General features: G+C 50.8%; 1 protein-coding gene across 2 annotated transcripts in view; it reads right to left on the bottom strand.

The window, feature by feature from the left end:
• Nucleotides 1-12,286: 12,286 nt before the first annotated feature.
• Nucleotides 12,287-17,749, bottom strand: part of SEC22C (SEC22 homolog C, vesicle trafficking protein) — a 25,888-nt gene continuing 20,425 nt past the window's right edge. For both annotated transcript variants that reach the window (XM_015591741.2, XM_006914821.3), the window contains exons 5-7: nucleotides 17,055-17,173; nucleotides 15,767-15,832; nucleotides 12,287-14,099 (exon numbers count right to left, since the gene is read on the bottom strand). In XM_015591741.2, coding sequence (XP_015447227.1) covers nucleotides 13,899-14,099; nucleotides 15,767-15,832; nucleotides 17,055-17,173 — 386 coding nt within the window. In that variant the 3' untranslated portion in view covers nucleotides 12,287-13,898. The remainder of the gene's footprint in view (nucleotides 14,100-15,766; nucleotides 15,833-17,054; nucleotides 17,174-17,749) is intronic.

Genomic DNA, 17,749 nt, shown 5'->3' on the forward strand with positions numbered 1-17,749 from the left:
AGAAGGAGAAGCCAGCACCCCTAGCTTTGACTTCAGGCACTCCCTGGCCTGAAGAGAGGATTCTCAGCACCCCCTCTCTCCCCTCCCCCATGCCTAGGCCAACGGTGGTGACCACCAGTGAGGTAGGTACTGGTGAGGGAGAGCTGGGCTGGGTGTTTGGGGCACCTGGGACTTGTTCCGTTCTTCCCTGACAGTCTGACATCCCTACTACTCCAAGGCATGGGGTTGAGAGATAGGCAACAGGCTCCTGGGACATGTCACTTGATCTCTGTGGTTTCCCTCCTCCCCCTCCCTGCTCAGTGCCTCCCTGAACTGGCTCTAGAGACCTTGTCCACCCCCATACTTCTCAGTAAGGTCCAGAAGACCCAGGCTTAGTCCTTTAGTCCTGATTCTGCTTCAGACTTTCTCAGGAGATCATGAGCAGGTCCCTGCCCCTCTTGGGCCTCGTTTTCCCCACCTGGGGAAATAGAATAAGGTGCCGGTTGGCTGGCTTAGCTTAGTTCCCGGCTAAGGCATGAGTAGCTAATGAGGAGGAGGCTGACAGAGCCCTCTGCCACCTGCTCCGTCCTCTGGGCTCAGGAGAAGAGAGCAGCAGGAGAGGGAGCACCAAGCAGTCTGGGGCACACAGAGGAGGGGAGATGTGCAGAGAACCGAGGGGTGAGCCCCAGCCGGTAGAGGGAGGAGAGAGCCGGAGGGAAAACAGAATGGGAGGAGCCAACATGTCCTCGAAGCAAAGTGTTTGCAGCGGAAAGGGCAGCGCCCCACCCTCCAGATCGGAACCCCACAGGCTGCCTGAGGGATGTGAAGGCCAGGGGGGACCCCGAGACTGAGCTGGAGTCAGCATATCCCACAGGGCCTGAAATCCCACCATTAGTGAGTCATGGTTTGGGGGTGAGGAGAGATCCTGGGGAGAGGAGCAGAGTTATCGGCCAGGAGGGTGGAAAGCGAATGAAGCTCAGAGCAACCCAAGACAGGGGCGACAAAGGAGAGGACACAGGTGAGGCCCTGGCTGCAGAGGTGGCAGGTGAGAAGCCCAGTGGGTATTCAGGAACAGGCAGAAGCCGAAACACTGTCTCGGGCTGGCAGAGGCCATAGGCAGACATCCCAGGCTTCATACGAAGTAGGGGTAGAGTCGGGGTGACCGCAAAAAGGATTTTTCCTGTACCCTCTCTTCCCTCCAGCTCCTGGGTCCCTCCTCCTGCCTTGCAGAGCAGTTGTCAGACCAGACCAGCTCATCTCTATCGCCACCTGGTGGGTACCTCAAGGACTTCACCAAGGTTGGCCTTAGGGCCCCAAACACCTGGGGGCAGCCTCTCCATCCCCACCCCAGGAGGCCAGGTGACACAGAGAGTAGGCCCCTCTCCTCAGCTGCATTTCAGAGGGAGGTAGAAGACGGAGGAGGTGGTGAGGCCCCAGGGATAGCCTGGGGTTAAGGAGACCCAGGCCCTTGACCTCTGTGGCACACGGTGATCCCTGCTCCAGGCCCTGGTGTGACCCCAGGTAGAGCCGGGCCTCTGGTTGGTCACAGACTAAGCCCTGGCCTTTGACTGAGCTCTGACCCCAGTCCCTGAAGGCAAAGGCCAGTTAACTCAAGTGGTCACCTCTGGGAAGACAAGGGCAAAAAGTCCCCTACCATCCTGGCACAGAAGGCCACCATTACATCGATGACAGAGGCTGCTATGTGGATCACAGGCTGCTCACGGAAGGCGGCCAGTCTGCCAACAGAATGGATAGGGATTAGCTTCCCAACCGAAATGACAGCAGGGTACTCTCTGAGAACTAGGTAGGGGTCTCCAAGTCCCAAGGGAGCATGATGGGTGCTGGGGATACCTGAATTCAGGTGAGCAGGTGCCAGGGACCCTTTGCAGCAGGAACCCAGTAGAGGCTACTTAAGGTCAAGGGAATGAGGGTGGGTTTGGGACAGGCCGCTCTGGCTGCTGAGAAGAGCCCAAGGGTCAGGCCTAGGAAAAGCTGCCAGTCCATCATCCAGGTGGGGGTGGGGTGGGAGTGGGGAGTTGTGGAAACGATGATCTGGTTTGGGACATGCTGGATGTGACGTCTGTGGGACATCTGTGGAGAAGTCCCAAGCAGTTGGAATCAGAACCTAAAGCCCAGGCAGGGGAGGTGGGGGGCGGAGGCAGGGAGTGGGGAGACCAGAGCAGCCCCCGTTGGAGTGGGGGCTGCACAAGGAGCCTATGTCCCCAAGCACCTCCATCTGGCATGCTGGCCCGGAGGCAGGGGGTGAGGAGGATGTAGTGTCCGTCACCCCCTCCATTCCCACCAGTCACCCAGCGCCTGCTTTAATGAGCAGTGACCCTGCATCCCCCCCACCTCCCCCCCTCACATGTGGGAACAGGAACTGCTCTTATCTCTCCCTGGGGAGGGGGCTGGAGCCACAGCTGGAGGTCATTAAACACCCTGAGCAGGCCAGGGATGGCTGAGATATTAATAGCCAGGAGTTGATGGCCTTGGAGACACAGCCTCCCAGGAATAGGATCAGTAACCTCTGCAGGCCATGGGGATGAGGAGGACGGGTCAGGAGGCCATCCTGGTAATGCCCCAGCCCTCACGCAGGACAGACAGGGTAACCAAAGTCCAGAGACCGGAAGGGACTTGCTTGAGATCACCAGTAAGTCGTCGGTAGTGCCTGGCCTTGAACCCAGTTCTCAAAATCCCAGAGCCCCGCTTTGTCATCTGGATTGTCCTAGGTGACAGTCACTGGGTGCACCCTGTGAGGAAACACAAGTAGAGCAGACCTAGTTGGCAACCCTGATTCTTTAGTCTCTTTATATAAAAATCTTGATATTTTGTTGGTTGTGTATTTTGCAATCGTTTTGATTTTTTGAAATATCATTTATCCTGATTACCGAGTTTTCTGCCACCTCCTTAAATTTTGCATCCAAGGCACTAATAGCACCTCACTTGCCTCACCCTAGTCCCAGCCCAGCCCCCAGGGGTCCCAGCATGTCAACATGGCAAGAACTCTGGCAAGCTCTGAACTGGCCTCTGTGTGGCTCAGGGGGAAAAATCCTTCCAACATGATGCCCACTAGAAGTGAGTATTTCCAGAGTTAATCCAGCCATTCAAGGGTGTCATCTTAGACCTAGGTATTTTCTATCTGTCCACTCTGCCATCCTCCGTACGTTGGATTTCATCCTCGGACTTATCCCCTCATGATTGCAAGATGGCCGTCGCTGCCACAAGCATCATGCTCTCACAGACCGCATCCACTGTCAGGGAGGAGAATGTTTCTTCCTGTGTGTCTCCTTTTATCAAGGAAGGTAAGCCATCCCAGAACCCACCTTCTGCACACTTTCCTCGGGCTCCTTGGCCAGGACTAGGTCACATACCCAAGCCCTGGCTGCAAGAGAGACCAGGCTTCCGGAAGGGGTGCGGGTGGCTGTGGAGTAGGCAACCAGCAGAGTCTGACTCCCAGTCTCTTCTTGGATATTTCTTTGGGTAAATGCGTATGTAGCCTTTCAAATTCCATCCCCCTAAGCCTGGTGGTATAGTAGATGGTGGAGTTGAGGAAGCCAGATCAGCCATGGTTCAGTGCAGGAAAAAAAAAAAAAAAAAACACTTATGGTACTTTGTGCAGAAAAAAAAAAAAACAAATGTAATGTAGGAAATTAAATGTAGAAAGATTCAGAGGAATGAAAGTTAGGACATACTTCTACACTTCATGGTCACAGCACCGCAGCTACCACCTAGCAGGAAATTGTTGTCAAACATCCTAGTTGCACACCCATTAAGCTGGTGACAATAAAGTGGAAGGAACACAGTGTCCTGCTGTTGCAAAAACTCATGTCTGCCAGATCATACCCACCCAAAAAAAAAAGAGCGGCCCCCTCCCTTCTGCCCAACAACTCTCTCCCACAGGACTCCCCTCTGGCAGAGCCTCGGTGGTACCCGGACACCCCGAGCAGCAAGGGCATCTGGGAACGGTGGGCTGTAGCCTTCCAGCCCCCGAACACAAGGGACCGTGGAAGGGGCCAGAGAGCGATGCCAAGTGCCACAGATCATTTCTGGCCCAGAGGCTCAGGTGGCCTGGTAACCTGAGTCCCCAGAAAGCAGAGTCTGAGACAAAGGCCTGAGACCAGGAAACAAGACTGGGGAACAAAGAAGCATGAAACAGGGAAGTGGGGAACGTCAAAATAAAGGTGGTTTATTGAGCTGGTCACTGCTGGGGCAACAGGAACTCGTTTCCACTGGGACCACCTGAGGAGCGGGCAGAACACACCTCAGGAGCCGGCAAAGGTAAGCTCAACAGGAGCGTCCAATATGGGTGGCCTCCTCCCAAGGGACAGGAGAGCGTTAATGCCGGCTCCCACCACCTACAGCTCGAGGTCTTCCCGTGCCAACGCCTCGTACTTCCAGGCTCGGCATGCGCGAGTGACGAGCCGGTTCCCTCAGGCATCCCACACCATGGCTTCCGAGGACTCAGCACAAAGTGATAGCAGTGTGGTACCAATGAGGCGAGGGACTCCAGTTATTCCTGTAGGAAATGGCAAAGGTTGATCAACAGGATGTAAGGGTCCAATACAGGCGGCCTCCGGGGGGCAGAGAAAGGGAGCCTCACGCGAAGGTCCTGGCGCTGCCCTTTGCGCAGTTTCCGTGGACACTCGCTGGCCCCCGCGGCTCAGGTATGTGGCTGGGGCACTCAGCGCTGACCCAGCCCCACTTTGGCTGGCGCTGGCCCCCAGACCCCTCCAGTCTTGCCATGCCTCCCCCCAGCCTGGGGTGTGAGCTGCCCTTGCCATGGCTTCTGTGGCGGGCTCACCTCTTCCCTGGCCGGGGCAGCGCCGTGACAGGCCCACCGGTTCCAACTCGGCCACTCCCCTCATGCCCCATGGAGCCGGCAGGACTCCTGGATCCCTTCCAGGCCTCCGGGGACTGAGGGAGGCTTGGGGGTCTCACTCAGACCTTCTTGCCATCAAATCGGTGGCTCCATCATTTTTGTCCAGCAGGGCCACCGATGGGGCACAGGCCGCCTGGGAGACGGTCTGCTACACGCAGCGTGGGTGGGGCACCTGCCCTTCTATTTTCAGCTTTAGATTTTTTTCTCTCAAGGTTTCATCCCAGAGGATGAGACCAGGACACATGTCTGAAGGATTCATCCCCTTTTCCCATCATGCACCAGCTGATGTGGGCTTTTTGTCCCTTCCCCCGCCCCCACCCCATCCTCCCTTCTTCTGCCTGAGATGGCAGTCACCAGGGTCATAAGAGGAATATAATCTCAGGGGCCAAGCGATGAGAATCAGATTGGTTTAATATTTTCGAAGTACGAACATCATTATTTTAATTCAGCAAATGGTCACTAAGCACGGACTCTGTGTACAGTTCCAGGCACTGAGGACACAGCAGTGACCAAGGCAGGGGCCCTGCCCTCGTGAAACCGACCCTCTAACGCAGGAGTCGGATGAGTGAGAGAAATTGTAGAAGCAAGCGGCGGGATGAGGGGCTCGACCGAGGGGGTGCTCTGTGAGATGGGGGTCAGGGAGGCCTCCCCCAAGACGTGACAGTGGGGCAAGAGCAGGTCGTGGCCCCGTCCTGATCATCAGAGGACTTTAAACCACAGACGTCAGAGCATTTCCCAGAGACCTCGAGGGCCACGTCAAACACGCAACGGCAGCCCCGACAGCGCGTGCGGAGAGCCACGTTCTCGGGGTTCGGAGCCTCAGTGCACGGCTGGCCCCTGGGGAGGGACCCCAGTGCTCCGGTGACTGGGAGGGGATGCCTGCCTGGACACGGTGAGGCCCTGTTTCTTGGGCCCCCCATCGCAGCAGCGACCTGCTCCCACAGACTCCATCTGGTTATGGGGACCAAGAGGTCCCCCCCGCCCCGCCCCAGCTCAGTGTCCTCGGTGCCGAGTGACAGAGAACAGGCAGCTCTTGAAAAGACTAATATTTACTCTTCGAATGGGAGCTGGCACAGGCTGTTTCCTGCAACTGGCGTCTGGCTCACCCCGTGGGATGGACACAACAGGAGACACCCAGGGAGACAGGCAGATGTCCCCACGGACACCAGCATCCAGGACCAAATGATGTCTTCGAGACGGGGACGGCATGTTCCAAGGTCCCATCCGACACATCTTAGCTCTGTTCGAACACCTTCAGAGAGGAGTGCTAGCTACCTCCCACGCCCTGTTGGACAGCTCTGTGAGAAAGTTCAGCCCCAAGCTGGCCCTGTGTCCCTAGCCCCTGGCTCTTGCTCTGATCCCTGGGGCCTCTGAAAATGCGCCTGGAACAACCCCTCAGGGCAGTGGGGTCTCAAAATGTGCCTGGAACAACCCCTCAGGGCAGTGGGGTCTCAAAATGTGCCTGGAACAACCCCTCAGGGCAGTGGGGTCTCGGTCACCTTCACCCCTCCCGCCCCCAGCACCCTCCAGCTTCACTTCCCCGGGCTCGCACTCCTGGCTCTGGGGCCCAGAACAGGCTATTTCTGGGGCGGAAGGAGGGCCTTGCCTCAGGGGCACCTCTGTCCCCCTGCAGCTGTGCTCCTCGTCCCTGTGAGAGCCCTTCAGCTGAACATCTCACGTGGGAAAGAGCCTGCGCCAGGAAACTGCTGGCCAGACAGCCTGAATCTTGGAAAGAGAGAATCCCAGGTGGCCAGAGCCAGCTCCCACGCGCCCACTTTTCCTTCTGCTGTCCCCACCCCATGGGTCCCAGAAGCCCTCCCTGAACATTACAGGCCCTGGCCTTGGCTTCAGTTCCCATCTCCTCACCCACGGGGGAGCCCCAAAGGCACGAACACTCCAGGAGCCTGTGGGGCTTACGGCCCCCAGAGGCAGGTCCAGTCAGGGCTGGGCACACCTAAGGCAAGACCTCCAGGGACAATGCCGCCCCCCTGGGTCCTCCAGGGTTCTCGGGCCTGGCTGCTGACTCACTTTTATTCATATTTTCCAACTCCTTATTATCTCCATACCTAACTCCCACGCTCCTGGCCCTTTGCAACCGTTGAAATGTATTTAACACGTTATCTTTTTAAATATATTCTTTAAAAATATGTTATAATTTTGTGTGCATATATTTCTAATCACATTAGTGTTCTCACTCAGTTCTATGTTTTTGAAGACCCATTGTGCTATGTTACGTGTGAATCTGGTACCTCTGCCCGCTGCATGGTGCCCGTGGTGGGCCTGCGCACTTGACCTGTCCACAACACAGATTGCTTTCTGCCAACACAATGATGCTTCCGTAAACATTTATCCTCACACGTGTCCCCTTAAGGATCTGGGTGAGAATTCCTCAGGGACATAAAACCAAGAGTGACGTTTCCACATCATGAGGGGTATGCACACTAAATTGGGGTAGGTAGCGGAATTAGTTGGCTAGGGCCGCCGTAACACGGTACCGCAGACTCAGAAATTAATTTTCTCACATTTCTGGCAGCTAGACGTTGGAGCTCAAGGAGTCAGCAGCGTGGGTTTTGTGAGGGAGGCCTCTCTTTTTGGCCTGTGGACGGCTCCCTTCTCCATGTGCTCTCCCATGGTCCTCGCTGTACGTGTCCGTGTCCTTAACCCTTCTAATAAGGACACCAGTCATACTGGATTTGGGCCCACCCATATGACCTCTTTAAAGACCCTATCTCCAAATGCAGTCACATTCTGAGGTACAGGGGGTTAGGACTTCAACCTTCGAATTTAGGGGGTAGGGTGGCACAATTCAGCACGTAACAATAGCATTGTTCCTCACCTTGGCTGTGCACCAAGTCCTATATCCCCAAACTCCCTCCAACACTTGGTGCCATCCCGCTTTCTAAGTTCTGCCAAATTAATAGATGTAAGGTGATATCTTACTGTTATGTGTTTCTCTGTATTTCTAATGACTTTAAACATCTTCATATGCTTATTAGCCTTTGGGATTTTGCTCGTTTTCCTACTGAGGTTGCTGTCTTTCTTGCTGATTTATAGGAATTGCTTGTATAATAATCCCTTATTGGTTTAAGTCACTGTAATTATCTTCTCCTAGTATTGAACTTTGCCCATGAAATCCTCATTTGTATGTAATCAAATTCATCAATCGTTTTCCCTTGAGGGTTGGGCCTGTGACATTTTTTTGTTTAAGCACTTTTCCATCCCAGATCACAAAGATACTCTCCTTCATACTCTTTGATGAACTTTATAGGTTCTGCCTTACACATCCAGTGACATCTTAGAGCTGACTCAGCAGAGCCTGGCCGCGTGCCCTGCCAGGGGTGTTCGGGAGGGTCCCGTCCTCTGAGCCTCTCTCCCACTGGCACTGCCAAGGATGCTTGATAGCTGTCAGGCAGCACTCCTGCTACCCGGCCCCATCAGGGCTTAGAGCCCGAGAAAGAGGAAGACAATTCATCACCCAGAAAGGGCACCCTTCCTGGGCCATGATCTCCTTTTATTCTTTGTGGGTGCTGCCAAGTGGTAGCACCTTGTTCCCAGTCCCAGGTGAAGGAGCCCTGGGCTAGTCACTGGCTCCCTGGGACGGGCCTCAACTTCTCCAACTTAAGCAACAAGGGGGTTGAACCAGACGGTATCTAAAGGCTCTGCCAACTCCCAAATCCCAGAACTCAATAACTCAGATGTTTATTTTGGAAGTCTTTGCCCTCTTCCAAAAGATCTCACGCAAGACAGACGGTGGAGAGACACTTGGAGCGTGCATTCCCCGATGCGTTTAGAGCATGGTCAGGAGAGCTTGGTGCATTTGTTTCCTTTCTGGGATTTTTATCAACGGCTACAGGAAAAACCTCTGCAAAAGGGCCCAGTCCTGATGATGCGCCCGGCAGTTGCGCCTCCTGGTGGCCATCTCCTGATGGAGCGGGTTCTGGGAGATGACTTCGCCACCGCCGAGAGCACAGACAGGACGCCAGAGGAGAGTCTGCCCAGGGCACACAGCCGGGCAGGGTCAGAGCCTGCACCGAAGGCAGCCCCTCCCAGCCCCCAGGGCAGCCCTGCGACCGTGGTTTCAGTTTTTCCAAGGTCTTTCCTGGACCCATGACTGCATTCCAGAGTCTGGGGGCTGATCAGTGCTGAAGACTATTTGGAACTTCCACCTGTCTGGACCTCACTGGACAAGAGGATCTAAATTTCACTTCTCACAACAGTCTCCCCTCCCTCCGTTATGCCAGGCCCAGGAAAATGGACCCATAACTCAGAACTTTTCACACAAATACAAGTGCTCGTTAAGAAGCACCTTAGATTTATTCTCTTCTCACTTCTGAAGCCACCCCATTTAATTTACATATACACGGTATATAAATGGCTATGCAACATTCTGCACATACGTTAACACAAGGTTAGGCTTTACTACTGTGTGGAAGTTTGTTAAAACGTAGCCATCGTTTATTCAAAATAGATCTTTGTTATTACATGAAAACAGTTAAGAAGCTTGTATAACACGGACAGCAAGCATTCAAAATGAATATATGAAATGAATGGTTTTGCCCTGGCTAAATCAGACTCAGTCTTTTACGCTCTCAGTAGAAAAGTTCGTCAAACAAAATAGAATCTTGGGGTCATATAAACAACTCATTAAATACTATTTCTGAAGCAACCCCAGAACCATACACGGATAAGCGTTCGAGAAGGTCATATGTACCAAGTACAGATTAGAGGAACAGAATGGACTTGATAATTTCACCCTAAATAAAGGGCGCTTGTAGGCAACGGCTCTGCCATCGGTACACACAGCCAGATGTTTCCATATCCGGCCATTCCCAGATTTTACCAACAAGCCCTTTCCACAGGTCCCCTGCCAATGACATTTCCCCAGCAACAGACGTTTGACATCACTGCTCCCCGATGGGAGAAGCAGAGCTTTCCTCATCTGGGTCGGGGACAAACTTTGAGGTTCAGCCCCTGGTTCCCCAGGACAAGCCTCAAACACAACCAGCAGAACTGGCCTCCTTGGACCCTGGAGGACCCCAGCCAGCGGTACCAAGGGGCTCTGTGCCTGGAGGAAGGAGGCAGGGTCAGGGGAAGGGGAAGAGTCCGCTTCCTTTCTGGAGGGAAAGAATACAGCCATTTACACTGCGGTGTTATAAGATGCTCTTTTTTTGTGTAAAGGCCAGAAGACACCTCCATGTGGCAGGTGAACTCGAAGCTTCCTGCCTGCACACACACAATGGGTTCACCCAGTATTCCCCTCCACTAGGCTTTTATCCTCGTGACAGCAGGGGACAGGCTGATGTTATCGCCATTTCCCAGATGGGAACACTGAGGCCGAAGGGCAGTGACTTGGCCACTGTGGTGCAAGACCGAATGTCAGAGCCAAGCCAGGCTTCCAGCCAGCTGACCAGTACACTCCTTCCCCAGCCTCCTCTCTCGAGGGCACGTCTGCTCTCTCTTCTTCCACCACCGTGAACATTCACAGCACTCAGGTGGTGCCTCCCTGTCCTCAGGCAGGATTCCCCGTAGGAACTATTGTACCACCGTGAACATTCACAGCACTCAGAATCCTGTCCTCAGGCAGGATTCCCCGTAGGAACTATTGGACCGGGAGCATCAGAGCAGGGGCCCACATCCAGTCAGGGCAGGGGCCCACATCCGGTCCCCGTGAACACTCCCATCCACTGGCCCTCACCTGCGCTACACAGTGCAAGCAGCAGATTCTCTGAGGGCCACCTGTCCTGATTGTTACAATGAGTGGCTGACTCTTTTGAGGAACAGCAAGCAGCAGCTCCCACACACCAAGGGGAGGCTGCTGTCTTCCAGCTCTGCTTCCCATCTACCCCCCTGCTTCCAGCACCCCAAACAGCCCACCTTGCTGGCTATTGTCTTTGACTCTAAGCAGTGCTACTTCCCTCCGAGACCCAACTCCCAGTATGTGCTGAGCTCCCCAAGGTGCACAGTGCACCTTCTGCTCCCCTCGGAAGCTCCTGCACCCACCCTACTGATACAATTAAAGGTGGCTTTCCCTCCCTTTCAGAGACTCCGGTTCCAGCCTCTGTCCTCAGGGCTGGAGTGTGGGGGGCAGAGGTGGGAAGCAGTCGGGGTGGGGGGACCTGGAGAACAGGGGCACCTAGGAAAAGAACAGGGAGCTCACAGTGAGGTGGATAGAAACGATGATTACACATTTTCATTTCGGCACTCGTCCCGACGCCCTTTTCCCACCTCTTAAAGAACTTTAAAATGTTGGGCCTCGATTCACACTGTCTGTCAACAGAGCTCACAGGTAACAGGGGTGCGAGCCTGGAAAGCAACGCCGGGAGGCTGTGGTCGTACTCCTCTTGCTGCGGGCAGTGGGGGCTCCTAGCACCGAGGCAGATTCCACCCCAAATATGCCCTGACTGTCCCCACACAGGAAACAGAAACCCAGAAATGGTCCTATCACAGTAAGGCTAGCCCGGGGAGAAGAAAACTAAAGTCTACAGCTGTCCTTCACTAGTATGCTTGAGAAAGGGGCAAGGCCTGCGAACAGAGCCACACTCCCACCCCAATATAGTAGTCGAGATGTAACACACTCTGATGCTCCAGACCTTGCAGCATCTGGTACCAGAAGGCACTTTTAAGGTTTTGTGTTCAACGTGACTTCATCTATTCCCAGATCTAGCCCTGTGAGGTGGGCCAGGCAGGCGGCATTTAACCACTGGGAAAACAAAGGTGCTGGAGCGGCACTGAGTCATGGTGGGGTGAGGATAACCACTGCGATGTGGAGCCCGCTTTCTGGCACCCAGGATGACACGGGGGCCACGAAACTCCAGGCCTGGACCAAGCCAACCCTGAGCCTGGGACTTCCTTTGGACAAAATCTTCAGAAATTCTTTCCCATCACTAGTTTCTCCCCACAGTGAGCTGAGGCCTCTTTTAGCTGGGTTTCAGTCACACCATGTTTTCGTGGCCATTATTTGGTGCTGTCACCTAGTGCATCTTTTCCTTCCTGTTTGCAAAATTAATCTCAACCTCCAAGCAGATGTTAATGGATTAAGACCACATTCAACCCAGTGAGGATAACATCTCTGCTAGGGTAGAAAGCCTTCGCCAGGAGGGAGTCCTCCTCAAGGATTGTTCTGTACTGCTTGCTGAATGTGGGTCACAGGCTCAGACCCCCAGAGCATCTGGGGTACAGGGCTACATGGCAACACCAATGGCACAGGGGCTCAAAAAGAAAACAATTCATTGGTAAGCTGTTCTTACTAACTTTTCAAGCTTTTTGTGCTTCTATCACAAAAAGGAATTTTTTTCTCCTCCTTGTCTTCCCGTTCTATTTTACTGTCTCTTCAAAATTATCTCCCGGAAAGCCTGAACATTCACCTGCTGGGTATGCAGAAAATCATGTAGACGCAGTCGACAGAGAAACAGCTCTGAAGTTTCCATCTGACGGTGTTGCCAACAGAACTTTCATACCCAGATATTTTATTTGATGAAAAATAGAAAATTCTATTATAAGAAAATAAAATGACTTTGGCAACATTTCCCCCAACGGTTTCCAGTTACATAAACTTGTTTTTCTTAAAACGATACCAAGGTAGCTCAGCAACGATACACCACTGGTAACAACCACGTCTAACGGAATTCCCTGAAAAACCTCCTTGCTTCCCTCATGTGCTCAGTAACTCTTGCAATCAATGGTTTTCAACTTTGAAGAACTATCGAAATAGGATGAGTTGAATATTCAAGACTACCTAATTCAACCCCAAGTATTCCATGCAATTGTGGTTGAGCCATTCATATTCCAGACTTATACCAGGAACAACCTAAGGGCAGGCTCCCAAAAAGGCCTCCTAAGTGGTGCCGGACAGCCCAGGCTGCAATGTCCAGAGAGCTAAGGGACCTGATTCGGGTCTACATTTTGGAAAACTATGATCAATCATAGTTGAGAAAAAATAAAAGGAACTTTTCAGAGGTCTAATTATATCTTCATAAAGCTTTTAAAAAGTTAATATCTACTTAACTCTTATTCATAAAAAATGAAGCCCTTGATCTAATTAAGATGATTGAGAAAGGTGTAGAGGAGTAATTAATTTGGGAGGTGTTCTGGGAATAGGTACACGGGTCAAGCATTCACCATCATTAAAATGGCAGGCACTCGACTACCTTGTACAAGGTTGATGACGGCGGCCTCTCCCACCTACGTCTGAAAAGTGCCGCTGTGTGAATCTGTGTGACTCACCTACTCCAGTTCGTGGCCCACCGCAAAGAATCCTGATAGTCTCATTTCTGTTCATGCTTAAAAGCTTACGATCCAGTAGCACTGGCTATTCAACTTTTAAAATATTCAGATATGCCCTGCAAATAAATACAAAACATTTCTGTGCCCACACAGTCCCACCATAAAAGGTTATGTACAAATTAAACTCAGCTTTTAAACCATTTTCTCTGTCTGTCCTTACCCTAAACCAAGTTCAATTTATATCCAAAATATATTTCAATATTCTAAAGGTATTGTATTGGACCTGTTATCAAATATGTAAACAGAATTTACCTTGCTTACACTTATGAACCATGTTTTTAAGTTTTTAATGCACCTGTACTGACCCACTATAAAAGCTAACCAAGTCACACTTATACTGAAAAGCTGATATGGATTTTAAGGTAGCTCCCTGGAGACAACTGCCAATAACATAAACTAGTATTACTGAACCTAGTGGTTTATTACATCATTCAATTTGAAAGACCAAAATAATTCCATTCTGATCTTGTAATAACGCTCTCTCTGAATGAGCCCCCAGCGTCTGCTGTCCTAAGTAAACATGCCGAACTGGAGGTCCCACAGGAATTTATACTCAGCACAAAACCGGGGCTGGGTGTCAAGCGACCTCGTACCCTCAACTGCACCCGTTCAAAGTCCCCAAGTCTCGGTATCAGTCGGGTTTGGTCAAGATGAACTTCGAGAATGGAAACTTGAGGTGAAGTCGAGAAGCCGAAAGGGACACACGGCCGACCCTCGTAAGAAAATCAAAGGATCCATTCCTCGCACACTGTCACCCTCACACTCCACAGTCGGACTGCTTCTCCTGAAGCTGCCTCGTCAGTATCTGATGTGAAGACAGGAAAGCCACTCCGATGTGGAAAAGGATCTGCCACAGGTTCCGCAGCCCGTGCAGGTACACGTTGCCCAGGCAAATGAAGAGCAGCATCAGCACCACCTTCGTAGTCCTGGCTGGACTGTAGAACAGGTACAAATAACACTGAAATGACACCACAGGGGAAGTCCCATCAGAGGTAACAAAATGGCTGCAAGGTCAGGTGCGAGGTTCACGTCTCACACCTGTCACACACCGCATCATTCCATGCCCATCAGCTTATTACACTGAACTCATTACAATGAAGCTTGGACTCGCCGGGTAAGTTGCTGCTAATCACAGAGATGTGGAAGAGAAGAAAGTGAAATCGATGTCACAGGAGGAATTAGAACATGGTACTCGGGAAAGAAGTGTAGAACAGACAGACAGAAGCGCCCGGGCTGCGGGCTGCGGAGGAAGAAGAGATGCGGGTGAGGGGCCAGGCCAGCACCCCGTAACCTCCGAATGAACTCCTTCAGGGGTTCGTGACAGGTGAGGAAGCCAGAGAGAGAAGCTGTGCTTTTACTTTCTTAGTTTTACGGAGTTACAACCAGATAGGAGACCACCGTTCTTTAGACATCCCCTCAGCATGTATTCAAAAACATCTCTGAAACAGGGAAAGGTCTCAGAGAAGGGAGGGAGAGCAATATTTTGTGTAGAGCTATCACACGGAAAAGAGGCCATTCTTGTTCTGCAAAAGGTGGAAATACCTTTCGGATTCAATGGGTTTGGTTTTCGTTTTTTTTAAAAAGCACATTTTCAAAACACAGAGCAATCCAACAAAGACTCAGCTGCAGTGTGAGGGAGAGAGTTCCCCATCGAAAGAGCTATCCAACTAAGAACGCAGCTGAGGGAATGAAGGGAACTGTAAGATCCCCTGCAGCCCTGAAATGCAGCTCCAGGAAACGTCAACAGGCAGCATCCAAGGTTTCGGAAACTTGTTTCTAAAACATGAGTGCATTTTCAATAATCTTGGGTTGAAAATTTCTTTCTGCGCAATCATGTAATTTTTTAAAATAGGCCATTCTAAAATGTATGTGGAAGGGAGAAGAAATGCCTTGAGAATGGAAATTTTAATTAAAAAAAGAAAAAGCTTAAGCATGCAAAGAAAGTACTAAAATCCTAGCCCATGTGGAGGACAGGGAAAGAATTACAGACGCGTTTTCACTAGAATTAACTCTGCCTATACGAGATTCGAAGGGTCCTTTTTACTTCGCCCCTCCATATGCAGCATATTTTAAAATAACTAAATAATAATCAAAGCCCTCTAGTTAATGTTATAATTTCTGTTTCATTTCCTAAAGATAGATTCGAGTCAGATGGCATTACTACTAAAGACGATTCTTTTTCACCTAGTCTTGTGTTTAAAACACACGTATACATAGACGTGGCTTCCGCAGGATATTTCCGTTCATGAACTGCCCAATAATAAGCACGAGGCAAGACTCTGCCTCACAGTCGTCAGGCCTAACCCTCCTGCACTGCGAACTCACCCCTCCCTTCCTGGGCGGCAAGTCTCAATTCCTGGTTTCTGTTCCGCCACTGTCGAAAGCCCTGCAACCTCAGGCAAATGGCTTTCCTTTCTGAGCCCGAAGTCCTTCCTCTGTAAAATGAGAGGCCTAGGCAGGGTGGGCCTAAGGTCCCTCCCCTAAGGGTTTGACACTGTCCATGATTTGAACCAAGCTCTTGGTAGAATAAAAATAGGATCTAGAAACTTGTCAATAGTTCCAATAAAAGAACAAAATAAGGCCATGGGCTTAACCCGCTCACCAACATATCAGCATTTCACCTACCTGGAAAATGCAGGCTACAAAAGGAATAAGAAAAGCCAGAATATTTCCAATTTCCTCATGGGCAACCTAAAACAAATGAGGAACACGAGAAAGGACTATTTAGATGAAAGAACACTCGAAGACGCAGAGCATTTTGCTCCTCAGTCAGTCTGGCACAGTTGATAATACGAAATCCCGGGCTGCGTGTGACAGAAGTCCCTGTTTACGTACCTGAACAGGGGATGACAGGCAATGCTTTTCAATGGCCCGGACACACACCTTGTGCCCTCCTGTCCCCAAGCATCTATGCTAAGCCCTCAACCTGGAACGCCCCGCCCTTCCCCCCCACAACCCTACCACCTCTGGAAATCCTACTCATCTGTCAAAACTAAGCTTTTCCTAATTCCTCCCAACGCCAGGTACTGCCACCTCCTTAGTGATATCTGGATGTCACCACACTCTGCCTTGTACCCCCTGGCAGGGACTATGTATTAACCATCTTATTGGACAGGCACCTGTCCTAGTGTGTACAGATACTTGGTGAGTTTCTGGTTATGAGTAATCACAAACAATAAGAGTAGGAACCACACTAAACATTGGCCAAAGACAGGCTGTGGTAACAGGCAGTGCCCAGGCCTGCTGCCATTCTCCAAGAAGGTCCATCGGCATTAGTCTCCCGAGACCTAGCACCAGCCATGCTTCAGACTGTCACCGCCACGTACACGGCGTGAGCATCACGGCTCTCTTTAAAAGTAACATCTATATGTTTATGTTCGTGATGGTTCTGTATTTCTTAAAAGTGTCTGAAATACTTCAAATTACCAACCACTATTTAAAAAAGCATTGAAGCAGAAAGATGTTTTGAGAGGAGCAGACTGGAAAATCAACTTCCAAGTGATACAGTTTTTGATCAAGACACAGAGCAGGTGGTACCTGCATGGTATAAATCAGACTATGAGGCCGCTTTTCCCAGGGGGAGAAAAAAGGGCCTGATCCTTGAAGTCTAGACTCAAACTTCTGCCCTTGGTGATCAATCCGGCCCCTGATATGACTCTTGGGGCCGGATGTCCTTGCGACAGCTCGGCCGCGTCTCACCACCATCCCAGCGGCCCTTTGGCTTCTTGGGAAAACAAGTACAAAAAAGCAAGCTTCATGTTTGTTCAACTTACTACAAAGAATAAAATTAGAAATAAAAATTTTATTTGAATTAAAAACCTGAGTGCATAACAACCTTATAATAAAATGTGTCCTCAACAGTTCCTTCCTCCATGTGTCCTTCAGTTTATTTAAACTGTGAAGAAAAAGTTACCTGTAAAGAATGTTCTGCAAGGTGAATTCCACGAATGAGATTCAGAGCAGCACACATGATGTTGAGAATAAGGGACAAGACACCCAGGGCTGTCACTGGTTCCATTCGGAAGGTAGGAGCTTCACAATTAAAAAAAAATAAGTGTCTAGTGAAAATAATTTTTATATGAAAGAAAAATAAACAAAGACATTAACTAGACCTCCACTAATGATAGGCTATGCTAAACACACAAACACATTAATTTAAAAAGCAGCTGTTAGGGGGGAAAAGGCAAGAAATGAAGGACAGAATGAACCCAGGAAGCCGAGGTGAGTTCCTTCCAGAAACCGGCCCTCCTCTGAGCGAGCACAAGTTTCTCAAGTGTTTCATATCCTTTCTGTTTAAAGTAGTGGTTCTCAGCTAAGGTAACACGGCTCCTCAACGTACACATGGCAATGTCTACAGACATTTAGGGTTGTCACGACTGCGGACAAGGTGCTACGAGCATCTACTGGGTAGAGGCCGCGAATGCTTCTAAACATCCTACAATGCACCAGACAACCCCCACAGCAAAGAATTATCCAGTAAAAAATGCCAGCGGGGTTGAGAAATCCTGATTTAAAGCAATGTAGGGCTGTATTTGTAAATTAGTTGTCAACTACCGAAAGCATTCCTGTTACCCCCTCAGCTTGGAGAATGCTCCATTCTTTTACTGA

This window comes from Pteropus alecto, unplaced genomic scaffold (assembly GCF_000325575.1).
Source record: "Pteropus alecto unplaced genomic scaffold, ASM32557v1 scaffold156, whole genome shotgun sequence".
NCBI classification, from domain to species: Eukaryota; Metazoa; Chordata; class Mammalia; order Chiroptera; family Pteropodidae; genus Pteropus; species Pteropus alecto.